The sequence below is a fragment of the Lytechinus variegatus genome, chromosome 4 (genome assembly GCF_018143015.1).
Source record: "Lytechinus variegatus isolate NC3 chromosome 4, Lvar_3.0, whole genome shotgun sequence".
Taxonomy (NCBI): domain Eukaryota; kingdom Metazoa; phylum Echinodermata; class Echinoidea; order Temnopleuroida; family Toxopneustidae; genus Lytechinus; species Lytechinus variegatus.
The window spans coordinates 34,584,719-34,607,196 of NC_054743.1; the positions used below are offsets into that span (position 1 = coordinate 34,584,719).

Here is a 22,478-nt window from a genome sequence, read left to right on the forward strand (position 1 = left end):
CATGTCTGCGCATACCATGATAACATTAGCATTACAAATGACACGTAATTGAAGGGAAATACTCATGCTTTCAAATGATACCACTTTCATGATGATGGCGCACTAGGAAATTTATCCCCGCTCAAACTTGAGTTGCAGAATTTTTGGAGGGGTTTATCATAGAGAATATTGTGCCCAATAAGTCTTCGTTAGATTTGTTTCTCATTTCTTTAGCCTTCTCACGTTGTTTGTAAGCAAGGGCTGGCTGGGCCTTGGAACGATTTGTTTAATAGGGGGTGCTGGTGCGTTTGTTCAGGGGGCTGCAAAGGGTTTTTGGTCTGCTTCCGAGAAAAAAAAAACAAATGGAACAAAATAAAACAAAAAAGGTTTTGGCCCCAAATCTCCGTCATTTGGAAGCAATATCCCCCACCCCAAATTGTATAAGTATTTTTTTTAGTGCTTGCTTGCTTGTCAACTTGATTTCCAGGGGTACTGCCTATAGTAAATATCACACAACACTCCCTTAAAAATCTTCGGGTGCTTCAGTAGCCCCGCTTCCCATATTAATTTCCCGTAAAGAAGAGTTATTATTCTCATTTTAAATTTGAAAAAAGGTAGTTTTTCACAATGGGGGAGGGTATTGTCCAAACTAGTTGTCCACTAATATGAAATAAGTTTTTGCTTCTTATGTAGAGGGCTATAGACAGTCTTGAATCAATAAGGTTTCGAGTTTGACATGTTTGACGCTTTTTGCGTTCCATTGCTTATAATGATCCGGGCCAGTATATCACAAAGCGGTACAGCTATCGTGACTTTTGAACAATTGTCTTTATGATAACTACCATGGTACCAGGGCTCAACAGCCAATCACACTCAAGGATTCCATGAAAGTTACGTACGACAATGACAAAGTTTGGTTGTCATTGTTATGAAAAGAGACACATCTCAATCATTAAGTTGAATAAAATGAGGTACCGGTAAATCTGCATCTCCTTGTTTGGAGGAATGAAAAAAAAGTTCTTGTTATGTTTATAGCTATCATAGCTATCACAGGGATAGCTGAGCAAATATACATTACGGATAAACGGTTGATATGTATTCATACAAACATTATCAAACCCTGGAAGGCGGTTCCCCGACCTCGATCGTGGGTAAGAATCTGTTAAGTGTTTTAAGATTAACGTAATCACAAAACAATGATCGTAATAGAGGGTTAGGGGGTTCATAGTTTGCATACATTTCGTGCATTTTTTCCCCTAGAAAATGCATTTAAGAACATTTTAATTTTGGAGGCAACTACCCCACCCACCGCCACCACCGAGGCTACGTACGGCCATAATGTAATCACGAACAGATCAAAAGACGGGTTGTAAAATGCCTGCGACCGATCATTAATCATTCAGGATCACAGGCAAAATGAAGTTCGATGATATTTTAAGGACGGTTGGTGAGTTTGGGCCTTACCAGCGTCGTGTTTTTGCCATCTTTGCCTTGATATATTTCACTGTTTCCTGGGCAACGATGGTGGCAATTTTTCTCAATGCATCTGTGGACCATTGGTGTGCGGTAAGCAGTAGAACGAAACGATAACTCATGTTGAACATGTTGAACTTAACTTTTCATGTAGATATCATAGCACAGTTCTTCACTCTGAAACGTTATATGTGAAAAGGCCAACTTTTGATCTTTCAGAAAATGTGGGTTTAGGTACAATGGACATGTAGGCACAGGATATGGGGCACCCGTACCCATACTTCACATAAATCATCATCCATAACTTTATTTACATTCTATTTTCAAAATCATTTTACCTACATGTATCTAATATAAAGCAGCCATTTTTCAAGAAAATTCTGATAACTGAACTCTTCAAACGGTGCTCGAAATATTCCCTATTCGGGTTAGTAAATTAAAATTTCATAGGCTGCGCTTCGCGCTCTCATATTTTCTATTTCATTTCTATCAAATTCGCTCACAAATCAGAAAATTACAGGATATGTGGGGGTTAAGGTATACTAGCTACTCCTATCCCTTTTCCTGATGCATTATGTCACGGTGACCCAAAAATCTACTTTCCATGATTTCTGATTTGTCCCTTTTTGTGCCATATACCCCCTTCCCTTAAAAAAACGCTAAGTGGTCATCAAATTCTGGTTTTAGGCCTGATCCTAATTGCAGTTCAAGGCATGATAATGTGCTTAATATCTGCTAACACCTTTTTAGAAAAAAATGTCTGCCGGAAATTCAGTCAATATCTGACCTCGTTCTTGGTGAATACTCTAAGAAAGTCGTTGGTGGCAGGCTTCACGCATGCCTAACATAAGCTCACGGCCTGTTCGATTTTATTCCTTTGTTTGGTTTTCGGGATATCGAGGTCCTATTCATAATGGATTCGAATTGTGTTGATATCTTAGAATATTGTTGAGGTTCGAATTATAAAACGATATTTAACCGCTATTCTAGTGAAACAGGAGATTTATTAATGCCTTGCAAAAATGTTGTGCTTTTTAATTTGTATACAAAAATTTTACTTGTCTTGATTATGAAAAAAAAATTGTTGATTTTCGATTGCATATGAATAACACTTGTACAAGAAGAAATGGTATGAAAGCTGTTTTCTGTTGAATGGTGTGGAAATTGAGGCTTGCATCTGGCAGCGCATACACATTTGACAGAAATTAGATCAGACTACCATTTTAAAGAGTAATAAATGAAAATTGGTACGACTATACATAATGACTTAAATGGATTATTGGAATTTTAATTAGAATTCGCGCCCATGAGCCCCGATCAATCCATCCTTCAAAACAAAAGCAACGCCAGTTGATTCGAGCATTTGCTTGTGTAGCCCCAAAGCTCTGGAATAGCGTACCCCTGGAAGTTGGGAAAGCACCATCCGTAAACATCTTTAAATCAAAGTTAATAACAAGCATTTTATGAGTCCTATAAAGCGCAGTAGAATATACACTTAATGGAATTGTTTATGCGCTCTATAAATTTATATATTATTATTACTATTATCATTTTGATGGGTGAATGGGAATTCATGCAATCTGCCTTTTAAGGGAAATTGCATGAAAATGATTGATACAATTTAATTTACAGTATCTTTAGCTGCTAGTATCAAATAAAAATTCGCATGAAGGTCATTTCTCGACAAAATTAGGTTTTCCCGGGTCCTACTGGTAGGGGTGGGCAAATAAAACCTTTTTTGGGAAATTCAATTTAAAACGAGTGGATTCTGTTGCCATTTTGGCTGCTGAACACAAATCTAATAAGTATTTTTGTTTTAGAATACGTCTGATATTGGTTCCAAGCGATTTTTCAAAATGGCCGCCGAATTCCTCAAAAATCAGTGTTTTCACTTGTAAATCCTTAAATATCTGTACAAATAAGGGTTGCAACATATCTTACTATATGTTTTCATGGTCACTGAGCACAAAAATACATGAATCAGATAAGTTGGGTCATTCAAAATGACGTTTTTGGGTGAAAATCAGCATTTTTGGGTCATTTTTTGGTAAAAATTGTCCTCAAATCACATTTTTTGTACATCAATCCTTAATTATTCATTCATCTGTAACTTGTTGCATGTCTAGCTCTATGTTTTCATGGTCACTAAGCACAAAAATGCATGAATCAGATAAGTTGGGTCATTCAAAATGATGTTTTTAGGTGAAAACAGCATATTTGGGCCATTTTTGGTATGAATTGCCCTCAAATCATAATTTTTTGACATAAAGCAGTAACTATTCATTTATCTGTAGTTTGTTACATATCTAAATATATGTTTTCATGGCCACTGAAGCCAACAATCAATAAATTAAATCTGTTCCAACATTTGTAAAGTTTTTTTGGGGGGTGAAATCAGCTTTTTTTATCATGTGGTGATAAATGATCACAAATCACTATTGCATTCATAAAAAAAAACAATATTAATGCATCTGTACCTATACTAATTACTATAGTATGAACTGATGTGTTCATGCTATTTATTTGAAAAATAGATGATTCATATATGATGATATAATTTCATTTTCTTTCTAGAGAAAAATCCCAGAAATTGTCAGGCAAGGGGGGGGAGTATACATGTATGTGGCTTTGAAATATTTTTGGTGTACAATGTACATAACGTAATAGAACAAGTCTCGAACTATGCCTCCTATAGTGCATGTTTTCATGATCAGCACTAGATTAAAGAAAATGAAATTTAAAGCAGGAGGCTATATGAATTTCTTGTTAGATATCAATGTTTCCCTTTGAGGATTTATATATTTCTGTTTTAGATTTGGGGTAATGCTTGGCTTGGTGAATTTTTTGCTAGATATCACCTTGACTTTAGTCAGAATTATAGATGTTAAAATGTACTTATTGCATCTGTTACCAATATGCAGTGATTTATAAGACCATCTCAACACTAGTAAAACTGGAACATAATTTTTGACTAATACGATTGCCTACAAGTACTCTGTGTCAAAGTTTGGGAAAACGAAAATATTTTGACAAATGAAAATTGTTTACATGAAACTGTAGAGTCTGAGCACAGAGTGTACTAATGTGTGTACGTGTATAATGAATTAATATATGAACTTTTTCATTCAGCAGCAGAGCATCCATTTTTTAGTCTTTTGGTATTCTTAGTGCATTTCTTATCAAAACTTTCAATTTCTCCACAGAACATTTTTCCATCTTGTATGTCATCTGATCCTTTCACACACCTATTTGACGAATGTCTGGAGTTACTGTGAGACAAAGATAGCCAACTTAATTCTGAAGCCATTTTCACTGAGATTTGCTAACATATCTAAGTTGTTAAGAGTCAGTGGGCCATTATGGTCTTTACATCTTTCCAAGATTGTTAGAGTTTTACAAGCTTTCTTCTTTAACTCCTCATTCTTATGCAGTGCAAATTTCTGTGCAGATACAACAGTTGCATTAAAGTGTGCTTCGAGCTTCTATACTGTGTTCACCTCTTCAGAACAGCGAGCCCACTTCCACCTTTCCTTCCTTTCTTCTATACTCTTACTTTCAAATTCAGGGTGTACCAGAAGACCACCAGATGCCAGCAGATTTTTTTTTTCTGGACAGAGTCTGGACAGGAGAACTTCCATCAGTAACTTTGAATCTGTGCACTAGCTTTGAAAATTCAGTTCACATTCTAAGTTGGTAAAAGGAGCATAAATCATGCCATCAACATCCGATAAAGTAATCTGTCCTGGACATCTGGCTCTTCACTGTACTAATATCTTCTTCAATCACATCAGCAACTAGCCTATCTCTTCCCAATCCTGTTTCTTTTCTCTTTGTCCACCATAATTTTGTCTTACCCATTTAGTTTTTCCTCAAGGAATCACCTGCCACGTTCTATCCCCAACATTTTGCTCACCCATCTTGTTGATGCCCAGCAGTTCTTTCATCAGGAAGATGTTAAGATAACCTGTCATTGTGTAAATTTCTCAACAGCATGTGAACCACTCATTCTGAATGAATGTAGCCACTGCAAGAACAAGTTTGTAGTTGTTGGTGTCCACATCTGCATTGAAGAAAGCTTGGATGAATTCTCGTCATGACAGGTACTCCTTAGCAAGTTCTGCAATTCTACCGAATTTATTGGCTACAAATCCTTTGAATCCTTGGCACTGAATATTGTTATCTTCCATCCAAGAGGGACACTTATTGCTGATTATGGCTAGGAGACAATAACTAGGAGATTGCGATTAACCCTAGTATGGATTGAAAATCCTGGAGATACAAATATCCCCTCACCTGCTGATACCTCCAGTAACTGGTGGATGCAAATCTTCTGTTCTGTTATGTTTCTGCACATAGATTGCATGATCTATACGCAAAATTATATGAGCGCAGCATTTTAGGATTTTAGTAAGGTCTACTCCAAGAGCCTGAAGAAGGACTTCTGTCAGCAACTCGATCTGTCATCCAGAAGTCTATTTCTGATTTCAATTCATCAGCTGTGGAGTTGGCAAGAATGGCTATTAAGCACCTGAACCCATAAGCTTTGATCAGCCCCATCTTGACCACTATGCATCAAATTTCCCACATAACCTGTGGTCAGGGATGTCCTTTTACCTGAATGTCCAGTTATGGTGATGTGGTCTGCTTTCATGTTATTCATATCAACTGTATGCCTATGTATTTTCAACATTGATTCATTAAAGCAGCTGGTCTGCAGATTATTAAATCTTTGATTTCGTTTTGTTTTGTTCATAACTACATGTATGATAATGATTTTTAATAAACATATGAAATTCACTATTTGCATTTATTTTTGCTTACAATGTTGATCTTACCATTTATCACCATGCCTGTACCTCAATAAGTATGCATATATTTCAACTCAGTACCCTAAAAAATAAAGAGACATGTCGCACACCCCTTTTATGATGTTTAATGTACAAATATGGCCAAAAGGTCATTTTCCCGCCATTTTTCAAAGAATGGCGGGAAACCAACTTCATCTCACCGAGCCTATACATCTAATGTCCTTTATGTATGTGCAGATATTTGAACTCAGCACCCTCAAACACATAAGACATATCACACACCAATTTTATGCTACTCAATGTAAAAAAACATGGAAAATGCCATTTTCCCGCCATTTTTCAAGAAATGGAGGGAAAATGGCAATTTTTTACCATGGCTATACATCCAATGATTTACATATTGAGATAATTGAACTCAGCACCCTCAAAAACAAAGAGAGAGACAAATACACACCCGTTATATGCCGTTATATATAAAAATAGGGCAAAAAGGGCAATTTTCCCGCCATTTTTCAAAAAAATGGCTGGAACCAATATCAAACCTCATTGGAGGTCAAAATGGTTGGCGGATTTGTGTTCAGCAGCAAAAATGGCAATAGAATTCACCCGTTTGAAAAAAAAAGTTGTCATTTGCCCACCCCTACTACTGGGTGTAACATTATGCTTACGGGGGGGGTAGCCACCCCTTACGACACATGTCCAATGATCTGAACCAATTTTTGACCGATATTATTCAGCCTTCCCTTTGGAAATGTCCTGAATGCGATAAGGCACATATCATGACTTGTTTTGAAATATAAGATTTGTAGATGTATTTCATCCTGTCCGCTCGGCCCCTACACTCTAAAAAATATTGGGTAAAAGTGCTCCTCGAGGGTAGTTATGTGTCCAACCAACATTAGGAATTTCTTTGGGGCAATTTTATTCATCCAGTGTGATGAAAATTTTGCCCATTCTAAAGTAATTGCTGCTTATTTGTTAACCTTACTGGACAATATGCTTCCCGCATTTGGGTAATATACTGCTTAAAATTGGTTTAACACATAATTACCCTCTAGCTGGTTAAAATTTCACCCAATATTCTTTACAGTGTAACCCCTGAGCCGAGAATGGGCCGGTGGATTGAACATGCATACAAATTGCAATTTGATATTCATGATTTCATTTTCACGTTTTTGCACATGATGATTGAAAAGCCACAAGACATGCCCCCCCCCCTTTCTCCCCTACCACCACCACCACTACCATCATCATCTCCACCTGCATGACCTGTGCCCCCGCCCATGTTACAAAACTCAAAAGTAGTCCCTTACGCAAAGGTTTTATGGGACAAACCGATCACCAAACAAATTGACATAAAAATAAGATAATTTAGGGGACGCTTATAAGCCCACCAATCGATCATTTAATGGTTTGATTGTGAGTGACTCGAGTCAGTGAAACTTAGGGCAACTAACCGATGTAGAATACTTCACAATCGGCTAGCACCACACAAAGAGATCAAAATGAAGTTCGATGATATTTTAAGGACGGTTGGTGAGTTTGGGCCTTACCAACGGCGCCTTTACGTCATTTTGGTCTTGTTAAAGTTCACCGTTTCCTGGGCGACTATGGTGGCCGTTTTCCTCAATGCATCTGTCGACCATTGGTGTGCGGTAAGAGTATAAGAATAAAATAGGCGAACTAATTTTCATGTTTTATCAAAGTAAATAACGATGCTGACCGTGAAGAGGCTATAATGTATGTCTTCGTTATGTTGAAATAACTTGAATTTTACTGTTGACTTCGGGCCACCGTGGTACTTTATTTCTATATGTCATAGGCGGATCCAGGGGGGCCCGAGAGTCCCGGCCTCCCCCCCCCCCCCCGATTGGCGGAGCAAAAAAAGAAAAAGGGGGAGGGAAAAGAGAGGTGAAAAAAAGAAGAGGAGGAAGACGAGTGAATGAAATAAAATGAGGGGAAGATTTGGAAAAGAAAAAGAATCTTTCACCTTACTTTATGAAATTTTCGCTCGCGCATCGCGGTCGCATTTGATTCATCAGGTACCTATTATTGTCGTGTATTCCATAAAGTATTCAAAATATCTCTTTTCAGGTCTGTTGGTCAGATCGTATCATCTAGCGTCGCACGCTCGCATTTTGATTGGCGAGTTATGTATGTCTCAATATTGATTATACAACAAACTTATCATGACAGTTAAAAAAAAAATTGGCTCGCAATATGCGCTCGCATTAATGGTTAAAAATATATTAACTGATGCACCATATTTATAATTAAAAAAGTGCGTGAAATGTCTAGTTTTTAGGCCATAATATCATCAGATTTCGCGCCCTCAGGCATTAATAAATAAGATATTAATTTAATAATTGAATTGTCCCTTTTGTTTCATCATTTTCATTTGATGATATGTCCCAAGGATGTCCTATGTCAAAACGCAAAGTAATAATAATGAAAGATATCCATATCGACCTCACAATTTTCCTACAAAGTGCTTGAAATATAGAGCTGAAATTGATTGTTTTCAGATCGGAATATCAAATAGTTTCAGCTCGCGCTTAGTGCTCGCTTTGATTTTCATGACTAAAGATGTATTTAGAATGCCTAGATTCTAGGTCTAAATATGAAACAAGCGCGCACATAATTATTCAGATACTCAACTTATTGTCTATTTAAATCATTATCAAATTTCATAGATCACAATATCAAAAATTTTCTGCCTGCGCCTTGTGCACGCATTATCAATGTAGGAAGATCACCTATTACTCATTCTTTTCATGATTTACAAAACATGATTACAGAGTCCCATTTCTAGGTCTAAATCTCGATTTTTTTCCCGCTCGCATCAATTACTTAGTTACATAGCTATCCTGTTCACGATTATAAAAGTTGATTAAAATTGTCCATTCTTTGTTTAATGTCAATTCTTTTCAGCTCGCGCTTTGCGCTCGCATATTTTGATTGTTGAAATATGTAAAGTCTTCATCGCTAAGTGCAAGCAGTCCTTAACAGGTACCTTTTCGATCAGTTCAAAACGTATATAAACATTTTCTGCTCGCGCTTTGCGCTCGCATTATTAATGTAAGGAAGATCCCCAATTACTCATCCTTTTCATGATTTACAAACCATGAATAGAGTGTCTCGTTCAGTAGGTCTAAATCTCGAAATTTTCCGCTCGGGCTTCGCGCTCGAATGAATTTTTTAGTTACATACCTATTATGTTTAAGTTACAAAAAGTGCTTAACATTTCCATTCTATATGTAAAAAATGTCAAAAAAATTCAGATCGCGCTTCGCGCTCGCATTATTATTTTTTAATATGTAACGTCTTCATGGTTAAAGGGGAAGTTCACCCTGAAGAAAACTTTGTTGTAAAAATAACAGAAAAATAGTAAAAAATATTGGTGAAGGTTTGAGGAAAATCCGTTAAAGAGTAAGAAAGTAATTAGAGTTCAAAGTTTTGGATTTGTGACGTCATAAACGAGCAGCTGCCCCATGTGTTATGTAATATAAAATGCATAAATTTCAAATTTTGTATGGTTCCTGATAACTTAATTTTGTTTTCTTTTCATGATCGGATGTGAAATGATTTGTCTATTGATATACAAAAGTTACAGTGAAAACCATTTTCAATTTTCTGAGAAAATGACATTTCATTGATTTTTTACCATTCGCTATGTAGAAATGCTGCTCGCATATGACGTCACAAATCAAATAATTGAAATTCTAATAACTTTTTAATTATTTGATGAATTTTTCTCAAACCCTCGGCAATATTTTTTATTATTTTTTCTGCTATTTTTACAATAAACTTTTTGTCAGGGTGAATTCCCCCTTTAACTGCAGTCTTTAACATGTACCTTTTCCATCAGTTTATTTCTGCTCGCGCTTCGCGTTCGTAATAATTATTTAGTTACATACACATCTTTTCAGGATTGCCCAGAATATTCAAATTTTAGGTAAAAATACATAATATTTCAACAAAGAAAATTAGCTAGCGCTTCGCGCTTGCATTGTGTAGATAAGAATAATGATATTACATATTTATGTTGATAAAGCTAAGAAGTTACTTTTAGGACTACCCCTTCAAAGAAACCAAAAATCATCTTCTCGTGCCTGATCGGGGAAAATATGGCTGAATAAAAAAAATCCGCCGCCCCCCCCCCCCAATATTGGCGAAGGCTGGATCCGCTCCTGTATGTGGATTTATTTATACAAGTTCGAACAGTTATCTTTCGTTAATTCTATTCTTTTTCAACACGATAGCATCTGTGATGTATATGAAATTGCATTTTTAATCACTTAATTGTAAATCAAATTCAATTCAGCAATAGTGATTCGATATCTGATCCAGCAATAAGACCCTTCATATTCAAGAAAAATAAAAGAAAATACATGCCTATAGTTTTGCAAAAGAAATGACAGCGAAGCGTTCACAATGTCAGAATAAATACATTTCCAATAAATAAAAGAAAACCTTACATGATAATATATGATAAGTTTTAGTATAAGCTGTATTATGGTTTGCGTAGAGTTTGATAAATTCTCCAAGAATCTGATACAAATATAACCGTCATCTTGCTGTCTTGTTTGACATGTGATACATACAAAATGAACTTGTGATGTAAGCAAAACTGCATATAAGGACTCTGATAAGATTGCTGAATGTATAGACAGCAAATAAACATTAAACGCAGATTATGCAAGAAGTGTGTTATGCATCTACAATCTACATGGGAGGCTTGTTATCGGGCAGAAACAGGCGCGCACGCAAGGGGGGGTTTAGGGGGTTCAACCCCCCCCCCTTTCGTTTCCTTTTTTTTTTTTTGCTTGTCTCCCCAGAGGTCGGTCTGGTCAAGGAGTTATCGGGCAAGCGCCTGATAACTCCTTGGTCTGGTTACGGACAGTTCCCCTACCAAATAATGTATATGACAGCAATAATGAACAGAATCTCATGTTTCCGACGAAAAACACAGAAAAAATTTCCGCTCGCTTCGCTCGCTCCATTTTATTATATCTTTTATTTCCGCATGTCGCCGACATGATCACGGTATCGCCATTAACAAGGCCATACATGATTATCATGATGTATACTTTTGAATACAAGTGAACCAAGACAAAGACATACGTTTTCTTACAAAATATGTTTTACCAATATGAAAACCAAAATGACGGAAAACGCTAAAATGTCGGTTAGCTCGCTCGTAATAATTTATGAAATTCCATAAGTATCTAGTCTCCTGTTCAAGGCCGTATTATGAGTGTTACGAATAGAAGGACATGTAGCATCGACTAATACTTGATTTACTAACAAACTATTGACAAGAAATGTATGTTTTGACGGGAAAACGCGAAAATTTCGGCTCGCTCACTCCGCTCGCTCGTAATCATTTATGAAATTTCTTAAGTTTCTAGTCTCTTGATCAAGGCCATATCATGAGACTTACGAGCAGAAGGACATGTATCATCAACTAATATGTAATCATTACCAACAAGCTATTGAGAAGAATTGTATGTTTTGACGGAAAAACGCAAACATTTCGGCTCGCTCGCTCCGCTCGCTCGTAATTATTCATGACATTTCTCAAGTTTCTAGTGTTCTGATCAAGGCCATATCATGAGTGCTACGATCCGAAGGACATGTAGCATCGACTATGATACCAACAAACTATTGACAGAAAGGTTATGTTTTCAACGCAAAAACGAGAACATTTCTGCTCGCTCGCGGGTCATGACCGCACTGTACTTACATACCCCATCCCCACTTAAATGTTATTGTCTTATTTGCAGCGCTGAAAAAAAAAAATCTTCACCTCCCCCCCCCCCCCCGCTCATCACTTTTTAGAGACTGGGCGGGAGATTTAAAAAAAAAATCAGCTCGAAACCTCCCCCCCCCCCCCCTTTCAAAAATCCTGCGTACGCGCCTGGGCAGAAATATAAAAATTGAAAGGGGAGTTGAAGCCGAAACCATAAAAATATCTGTCAACAATTGATTACGGGTTAAAAGGTTTATTACGGCTCATACTACCTACTACGTGTACTAAACCGATCAGCGGTGTTTTCAGGTTGTTCACCTGCATTTTCTGGGGCCGGTTGCAGAAATAGCTGCAATTAAACACAACTCTAAAAATCGAACGCAACTTGTTTTTTAAGCAATCAAAAGCACGTATTCGGAACTTGAGCGTGTTATCTTTGATTTGAGTTTAATGCAACCATAGAGTTAACAGGCCCCTGCAAACGCGCACCTCCAAAACATTTTTTCTATATTACTCTAGAGACGTATTTTTTCTATATATATATAAACTTTTATTAGTGTGCTGCATTATTGTAGAGCGCTTAGAGACCTGAATCTGATAAAGTAAGTGTTTAGCGTTATTTCAAGCAAGTTTAATTATTATTTAAAAAATGTTTACCATTACGCATCTTTGTAAATATATATAATACCTTGATCTTGCCACGTTTGAATTATTGTCTGATTTTCTGGGGTGGCTGTGCCTCATATTTATTCCAAAGGATATATGTGATTCAAAAACGTGCAATAAGGGTATTAACAAATTCATTTTTTTAGAGCTCATACACAGATTTTATCTTTTAAGCTAAAAATTTTAAAGCTGAATGAACTCTATGAATCGCAAATTATTTTATTTATGTACCAATATTTCAATTTAAATTCTACTTTTCTATCTTGTTTTAATACTTATTTTATATTTAATAGCAGTATAAATAATCATGTAACGAGAAATTCAAAGAAATTATATATACCGTTCTTTCGTTATACGCTTTCTAAATCTTTCTAATTCGTTATAAAGGACCAAACTTGTGGAATAATTTACCCGATACTCATCATTGAAACGTAGATTGAAGCAAAACCAACCGTCTTCTTATAGAAAATAATTCCAACTGCCTATCTAATGGGGGGGGTGATGTCAGTATGTTCGAGTTTTTTGTTTGTTTGTTTGTTTGTTTGTTTGTTTTTGGCCACTATTCTATTTGTGTTTTTAATCGTGTAATGTAGTAATCAAGGGAGTCGGCTTTGACAGGTCAATGGCCTTTCTGACTTCCTACATCCGCTACATTTTATTTTCATTTCTTTTATATTTCTACCATTTTTTTATTGCTTATACTGTGATTTAAATTATTTTATTCCTTTGTTGTTGTATACTTGTACATATGTTTGTATGTTTTTTTAAAGGATGTCAAATAAATGAATTTAATTGTGAAAAATTGGAATTGAATTAATTTTAGGAAGTAAATGCTATCACCATCGTTCCTACTGTGCATTAAGATGATTGGACATGTTCAGGTTTGCGTCACAACTTTCATCTAGCACCATTATTCTCTTGTGCTCGCGCATGACAGTTTTTCTTTGCGTTGCGCACTGTCACATAACTTCGTTCACAAACCTAACTGCTGTTGTCCATTCGGATTTCAAAACTGCTTTTTGTAAACACAAACAGATCCAATAGAAATATCACTGAACGTTAAGTGGAAATCCACTGCAGAATATGAGACAATGTTGTTATCAACACACCTCCATGGCCATGATGACTAGACCTACGATTTTACTTTTGTAATATATGAATTAGTGATGTCATAATCGAGCAATTCCCCCATAGGGTATTCACACAAATTCCAATTATTGACAGTTTAAATGGATTATACATCTGATTTGTATTTCCCCATTTAGGTCATGTTGTGGCCAACTATGAGTCAACAAGTAAACAAAAATCTAAAGGAGTATACTTTGTTTAAAATACATAGAGCTATGGGGGTACTCATTTGTGATGTCACCAACTTAAAATGCCGAAGATCCAGAACTTCTCATTCAATTTTTATATTTTTTTTTTCTTCTATCAAAACCAACAAGACGTTATATTGGAACACACGTCATGATGCACATATTTGTGAGTAAAATGACGCCTAGTACTCGGAATCTTTAACGCAATGTGTAAAAAAAATATCCATCAAATATTATTAGTATCACTATCATTATCATTGCTCTCCTAATCTATCAAATTAACGTGACTAAAAGCAGAAATTTTCATTTTGCTTTTTTATTTGATTTTTTGTAAAGACCCCAGAATGGGACTCAGGATGTGAGCAGTATGGACTATCAGAAGAAGATTGTGAACTAGCCAAAAAGACCGGTAGTATCCCATCGAACTATACATCAGATGGAAAGCTGGAATACGCACAGTGCGAGAAATATGATGTGTCAGGAGTGGGATTCTGGTCCGGGATTGATCCATCCAATTACAGCAGCCAAACGATGTCATGTGACAGTGGATGGGTCTACGATGACAGCCAATACGAATCAAGCACTGTGTCTGATGTAAGGAAATTGCTGGTGTGCAATGGATGTTGTTTTGGTTTTGGTTCATGTTGGTGGGGTGGGGAAAATGTCTTTGGGTGCGCGTGGGTTAGTGTAAGTGAGATAAGGGAGGGTGGGTATGGTATTGATGAGATCATGGAGGTAGAAACATGGTGATATGAGGATGCACATCTGTGGCTTGGGTGTGGAATCTTGTGCATGTTATGAGAATGGACGTCTACGAGTCTGTGGGTGTGTGTGGATTAATGTGGATAAGATGAGGGTGGACGTCTGTGGGTGGGTGTGGATTGATGTGGGTGAGATGAGGGTGTACGTCTGTGAGTGTGTGTGTGGATTGATGTGGGTGAGATGAGGGTGTACGTCTGTGAGTGTGTGTGTGGATTGATGTGGGTGAGATGAGGGTGTACGTCTGTAAGTGTGTGTGTGTGGATTGATGTGGGTGAGATGAGGGTGTACGTCTGTGTGTGTGTGGATTGATGTGGGTGAGATGAGGGTGTACGTCTGTGAGTGTGTGTGGATTGATGTGGGTGAGATGAGGGTGTACGTCTGTGAGTGTGTGTGTGGATTGATGTGGGTGATGAGGGTGTACGTCTGTGAGTGTGTGTGTGGATTGATGTGGGTGAGATGAGGGTGTACGTCTGTGAGTGTGTGTGTGGATTGATGTGGGTGAGATGAGGGTGTACGTCTGTGAGTGTGTGTGTGGATTGATGTGGGTGAGATGAGGGTGTACGTCTGTGAGTGTGTGTGTGGATTGATGTGGGTGAGATGATGGTGTACGTCTGTGAGTGTGTGTGTGGATTGATGTGGGTGAGATGAGGGTGTACGTCTGTGAGTGTGTGTGTGGATTGATGTGGGTGAGATGAGGGTGTACGTCTGTGAGTGTGTGTGTGGATTGATGTGGATGAGATGAGGGTGTACGTCCCACTTTCTTCTTTTTATCTCTGTCTCTTTCTCTCGTTTTGATACAGTTTGATCTCGTATGTGGCAGTGAAGACCTTACCCAGGTTTCTCAGTCTATATACTACGGAGGATATCTGGCTGGTTCTATTCTCTTCGGTATTCTGTCAGATATGTAAGTGTCCAATAATAATCAAATATCCACGAATTTGCTAAGCGATTGCCCCTTTTTGAAGGGCAGGTCCACCCCAACAAAAAGTTGATTTGAATAAAAATACAAATTTCCAACAAACATAACTATAAAAATTTCATCAAAATCGGATGTGAAATAAGAAAGTTATGACATTTTAAGATTTCGCTTAATTTCACACAATGCACATCCTGGGGCCTGTTGCATAAAACTTTTAACCTGAGAAAACTCTGGTAAAAACTGAAAACTAAGCTTAGTCTGATATCTGCCATTGACTTTAACACAGGACAAAAACTCCGGTAAAAACAACCCGAGTTTTCTCAGGTAAAAAGTTTTATGCAACGGGCCCCTGGTCTGTATGCAAATGAGGGGACTAATGACGTCACTCACTCATTTTCTTCTGTATAGTATTATGGCATGTGAGATATTCTAAATTTCACCTCCTTGTCCTTTAAAAAAAGTTTTATTCCTCCCTGACCATGCAGGATTACAATCGTTTCGTAATAGTTCAGTCAAGTTGGTCCTTGTTGAAAAAATCTGTAAAAATTGAAATATTGTCTACTTAAGCAGTACAAAACAAAAGAAATAGTGAGTGGGGACATCATTGACTATCTCATCTGCATGTCATTGAGATGTGCATACCCAAGAAATTAATTTGCGATTGTTCCTTCTTAATCAAATTCATATTTTTTGAGGTTGCTCAGCTGTGAATGATCATTACCAGATAGAAATATTTACATATTCTCTTTCGCTCTTTCCTTTTATTGCTTTTTCGAGATATGCGTGTTACTTCGCCGGCTGCTGCGTTTATGATAACGAGTAAATGTATGCATATATTCATTTATTTGTTCATTTATTGTTTATACATCTCCTTATTTTGGTATGTAACTGCTAATGGCTACCCCGTTGATGAGAGTTTATATTCTTCGTATGCTTCGAAAGGACCATGTAATGACTCTTCTGTATTTCAGACACGGCTGGATGATTACGCAGAGGTCTATATCAACAATCAACATATAGAATACATTAAGGCAAACATACAAAGACAATGCTGATATAAATAAATTAATAAAAAATAATAATATATAAAGAGAGGATCGGGGAAAGATACTAAGATACTACTAGAAGTGAACAATGAATAGAGTATACAGAAAGGGGTCTTATCGTCGCAAAGAAATATAATCACGGATATTTTTTTGCATGATTGTTGCGTGATAAATGATTTGACTCATTCATAGATGAATGGGTAAGTGTAATTTACGCCAAACAAGAACTGTGTTTTGTCATTACTATCATCAATATTGTTAGTACCATTAAAAGGATGAGAACTACATATCTATGATATTAATTTTTGTTCGAAAAGGAGGAACGATTTATCACTCTGCCAACTCTTATGACTATTTAAACAATTCTCTGGTAATTATCGTTGGTCTATATGTACACACGGCTCTTGGACGTAAACATGTATGTTGATAATGCGATTAATGATTACCTTTGTTAAGTAGCGTTTTAAATGATGTCTCTGAGTGCTTTGAAGGTATTATCGGATCATCAGATTATGACTTGCCGACATGCACCTTCTCCGCACCCTGGGGAACATTACAGCAAGAGCTTCCAAGGTCAAATGTCAGGCATAGCCTTCTTCTTCAGCTGTCACGTCCAACCGAGTACACATTCAACACCTGGGTTGGGAGTGGCAAAATATCGATTTGCCCCATGACATGTAAACACACAACCCGACTGGTGTAACAGTGTTCAATATGATAATTATACCATGATTTCATTTTCTTATCTCCAGCATTGGACGATGGTGGTCTCTACTCCTCTCCAACATTATCGCGGTTGCTTCTGGAATTGCTATCGCCTTCTCCCCGAACTGGTGGTTCTTCGCTACAATGCGATTCTTTATGGGCTTTGGTAACATTGCATTCAATATCATCTTGTACATCATAGGTGAGATTGATCATGATTTATTTTTCGAAGTAATAACCCTATAAGAACAAATCGAAAGATGTTCAGAAATTGCTTAGTTAATATATGATAGAGTCGAAATCGACAAAACGATTTCAGATCTCCATCAAAACGACCGATGATTTCAACCGCCCCCCCCCCCGAATAAAGATTGGACAACTATTACATGTATTAAGCGACGGCCTACGACACTAGTTATTTCGACCAATCATTTCAGGAGATTGTTGTGGTTTATTGTACAGATTTGATTATACAGTTATATGCTGATAATGGTAATAATTAATAGATTAATCAATTTGAATATTATTTCATGTAATATATTGAAGGTTACCTTAAAGTACACGTAATGAAGAAATATCGCCCTCTTCTGTAAGCTGCTATGCGAAACATGATACCCGAGGGGAGGGGCATGCCCACCCCCCCCCCCATGAAAATAAAATGCTTTCCATTCCCATGTTCGTATACGTTTTATAAATTAGAGGGGACTGTATTATGATATTCCTTATATTTAGAATGTTTATTAACTGAGTCATCGTTTATCTCATTGTATATGGATGTTACAAAGACCTTCTCCGAGATTTGGTCATTATGTTGTAAAAAGACACTTAACAGGGGCCGCGGAACAGTTTTTAAAGTGGGGGCTGACCATGAAAAAAATCACAATCAAATGGTAATTTTTACGTTTGTGTAAACGGTTTCGGAAAAAAGTGGGGGCTGAAGCTCCCCCCCCCACCCCCGTTTCCGCGGCCCTTGCTCCATTCACGTATGACATTAGTATTAATTTTTTATGTTTGCTAGTTTTGCTAATTTCGTGGTTTGTGTGTGTTCCTTTTGTTTTAATATCGAAACTGCCTCCTTGCCTAACCTTGCATTTGTTGTGGTTCAAAGTTGAAGTATGTGCTGAATGAGTAACATAACACTGAATCAATGTTTATTCATATTTCTGTTTGTTATTAGTTTGTGTTGTTTTTTGCATATGATTGGTCTTAGAATTAGCTTCATTTTTGTTAGATAGATAGATAGATAGATAGATAACTGGTTTATTGATAAAAAACATCGTTGCGACAAAGTCGAATTGCGATGAGTTTACAAAGGTAAGTTTACAAAAGAGGCATTACATAATCATAATAATCCAAACAAAGTAAATAAAAATATTAGTTAAGAAAAATATATCACATAATCATACATTCGTAATTTCATGAAAGTAATACATTTTAAACACAATTTAGATGTATAATACGAGATCAGTTTGAAAACAAATATATGAATTCAGAGAAAGGTAATAAAGAATATGCACGTAGATGGAGGAGAAAAATAGGTGAAGAAGGAAAGGAGGGGGAGAAGATACTGAAGTTAAGGAGGGGAGAAATAAGAGAAAAGGTGAAAGGGAAAAGGCATACAAAAGAAAGAGGAAGGATGGAAGATGAATCACACAGATTGAAATATTGATAATTTAATGAGAAACAAAAAATTGACCCATATTTGACAATGATACTCTATGTGATGAAATTATGTGGGTTACAGAGTGTGAACTATTTTGGAAGATAACCCCCCCCCCTTCCTGATCCGAACAAGGTACATGTAGCATTTAAAGCCCGGCTCACACCTTTGCGTTTTTAGCTTGCGTTCAGCTGCGTATTGCCCGAACGCAGATAAACGCAACACAACGCGATTAAACGAGCTAATACGAGGTCAATACGCAGACCAACGTAGAGGCATTGCGTTCTAGCTCGCTAGTTTGAATTTTTTTCAAACTTCCGCAACTGAACGCAAGAGAAAAATCCATACGAGCAAAGACGAGTGGCAACCAGCTGATGCGAGCAAGGACGAGCAACAGCGAGCAGCTTAACGCAGGCCAACGCAGCGCTACTTTGAGCTGCGTTTCACTGCCTAAAGCTGCGTTACCTGCTCGATTTACCTCGACTTACCTCGCTTTAGCTCGCATCAACGCGTATCTCGTTGCGCTATACCTCGCACGCTGTTCGCAACAACAAGGACCGTTACGGATGTAGCTCGGTACACTGCGTTCGTCTTGGATCTTAACTGCGAGTCTAGCTCGTCTTTCGCTCGTTTTACCTCGTTCCTGCACATTTTAGCTCGTTCCTGCTCGCTTTGGCTAACCAGCACTGCGGATATCTGCCTTTGACAGAGAACCCTCACTCATGAGGACTGGTGGGGCACCTAACAAGCTCGTCTGAGAACTCCTCGATGATGGCAGAGCACACTTCACGGACTATGGGTGAAATTGTGTTATCGGCTACCCTGAAACTATACATGAGCGTTTTGTAACTGTCCCCAGTGGCCAAGTGTCTAAGGGTGACGGCTAGCTTTAGTGCAGGTGAAAGAGCTTCCCTGAAGAAGGTGTCCTGCTTCTCCAGTCTCCCATGGAGTCTTTGTTCTAACTCGCTGAACATTGCAGGACTTATTCTCAAATAGTTTGCGAATGCTTCTTGGTCTTCAGCTTCTAGTTCCCTCATCAGCTGGTTGAAATGGCCCTGCTCATTCCTCCTGCAGATCCAAGACCGAATCCAACAACTTCGAGGCCGGATACGACTTCGTCGATGCAACTCAAGCAGCAATTCCCCTTGCGCATAATCGTCAGTGGCCTCTTCCTCTTCCAGCTGAAGCAAAAACTTAATTTTTTGTATAGAAGAGCTTTGCAGAGAAGTCATAGTTCACAAAGAGATGTTTGCCTGTAGATTCGTCAAAAGATTATGACTAGTACCCCCGGAGGGGCCACTTACATTGACGAGTGGATACCATGCGCGACCAAAAAAAAAGGTAAAAAGGATGTCTTTTTTCACGATAGGACACGTTACGTACGTAACGTGATAAGGGTGTCAAAAACACAAAAATAATGAAAAAAGGGTATCTATTTCGCTAGGAAAATTACGTGTTTAGGGTCGAATTTGCTGGGATGTTAAAACAAAATTAAAATGTTCTATAAAGGATGTCCTTTTTGCCCCAACACTTCGTGTTAAGAGTCCGATTTGCGCGAGGTGTAGAGGTGGGGTCGTACTAAACCAAATAAGGTAAAGCAGACGACCGAAGGACCCGTAACAATAAAACATTCCTGTACTTGTTTAGGGGTTTATTTCAGGGAATATTTGCCAAGCTTAAGTATCGTTTTGTTTACAATTCTTGTTAAGGGTAGGGTTTCACACGCCAATACTTGTTAAGGGGTGCATTTTCAGAATATGGAAATTACGTGTTTAGGGTGCTTTTCGAGACCCCATGGTCGCGCATGGTATCCACTCGTGAATGGAAGTGCCCCCCCCCCCCCGGCTAGTACCACAAAATGATCATCACCGTTGCAATATACGACCACACGTTTACGCAGCAGAGCGAACTGTTACGCCGCGGAACGAGCAGCAGTCGAGATAAAGCGAGTGAATGAGCAGTGAGTCGAGGCGAGACGAGGTAGGGCGAGCGGCTAGCGAGCAACAAACGAGTGGCTAACGAGATAAACACGCAACGTGGCGAGCAAACTTCGTATTGCATCGTACTGCTACGAGCAAAAGCGAGCTAGAGCGAGGTAAAACGCAACCTAAAGCGACCGTATATAAAGCAAGGTTTCCACTTTGGCGAGTTAACAACGCGAGTTATGGCGAGTTATAGCGAGTTGCCAAAACGAGGCACTCGCGATAACTCGCATAAAGCTCACCATGAAACTCGGGATAACTCGCGACAACTCGGCATGACTCGGCGGAGCTCGTTCAAGCTCGGGACAACTCTCCTTGAAGTCGTGAGCAGTTTCAAAATTTTTGAACATGTTCAAAAATTTTGCTAACTCGCTGTAACTCGTGCTGAACTCACCTAAACTCGTTGTATACTCGCAGTACTCGTAATAACTCGTAAGAAGCTCGAGATAACCTCACAATAACTCGTAATAACTCGCCACATCTGAGTATACGCGAGTGCGTTCCGAGTTTTCGAGAGCGAGATACGAGCATTGCGATCGTTTTACGAGTCAAGTGGAGGTGCCCACGAGATTAGCGCGAATTTAGATCGAGCACCCCGAGTTACAGCGAGTTTCGAATGAGTTTATTCCGAGTGCGTGGCAAGGGCTCAGAGGCATGCCGACTGAATGATAAATGTCCAGTGATCTATATTTTCCCCACATATAAACCCCTAAAAAAAAAGTTTGGAAATCTGAGTTTGGCCATTAATTTCTCCCAACTCCAAAATTTACACATTGCATATTTAACATCATTTAAAAGGTCATTTGATTTTCTTTACAATGATACCATGCTTGTTATGATCATGTCATCACGAAAAGAGCAGGATTCAAAAGTGTTGGATGAAGTTTGAATTGAAAAGCTGCAAAACGAGCAAAAAGTTTGGAAATCTGAGTTTGGCTATTAATTTCTCCCGACTCCAAATTTTACACAATGCATATTTGATATCTTTTAAAAGATCATTTGATTCCCTTTAAAATGATTCCATGCTTGTTATGATCATGTCATCAAACAAAAGAGCGAAATTGAAAAGTGTTGGATGAGGTCTGAAGTAAAAAGCTGCAAAACGAGCAGAAATAATCATGGAGGGTCAATACAGAACATGATTCTTTTGTCTGTGTCAATACAGATGAAAATCCATTGGCCCTGCTTTTTCATTTCATAATGTTTTCTTGTGGTTTATGTTTGTTTGTTGTGTGTTTGCTTGCGCAGAGGTATGTTTGATTCCATTTGAATGTTGATGTTAAGGTGCATGAAAACAATTGCTGAGTATCTCACTCATCATCATGGATGAAAAGAACAGTGACTTTCAATATTATGTCATTTTGCAAATTTTGAATTTTGACCTTGCCCCACATTTCAAGGCACTGCACC

At 37.9% G+C, this 22,478-nt stretch overlaps 1 protein-coding gene across 2 annotated transcripts in view; it reads left to right on the plus strand.

The window, feature by feature from the left end:
* The first annotated feature begins 1,333 nt into the window (after positions 1–1,333).
* Positions 1,334–22,478, plus strand: part of LOC121413906 (organic cation transporter protein-like) — a 36,089-nt gene continuing 14,944 nt past the window's right edge. Inside the window, exons 1-4 of one of the 2 annotated variants that reach the window (XM_041606902.1) lie at positions 1,334–1,545; positions 14,331–14,588; positions 15,557–15,660; positions 17,474–17,628. In XM_041606902.1, coding sequence (XP_041462836.1) covers positions 1,396–1,545; positions 14,331–14,588; positions 15,557–15,660; positions 17,474–17,628 — 667 coding nt within the window. In that variant the 5' untranslated portion in view covers positions 1,334–1,395. Of the gene's footprint in view, positions 1,546–7,643; positions 7,916–14,330; positions 14,589–15,556; positions 15,661–17,473; positions 17,629–22,478 lie in introns of those variants that run through there. The other variant, XM_041606901.1, reaches the window with a different exon arrangement.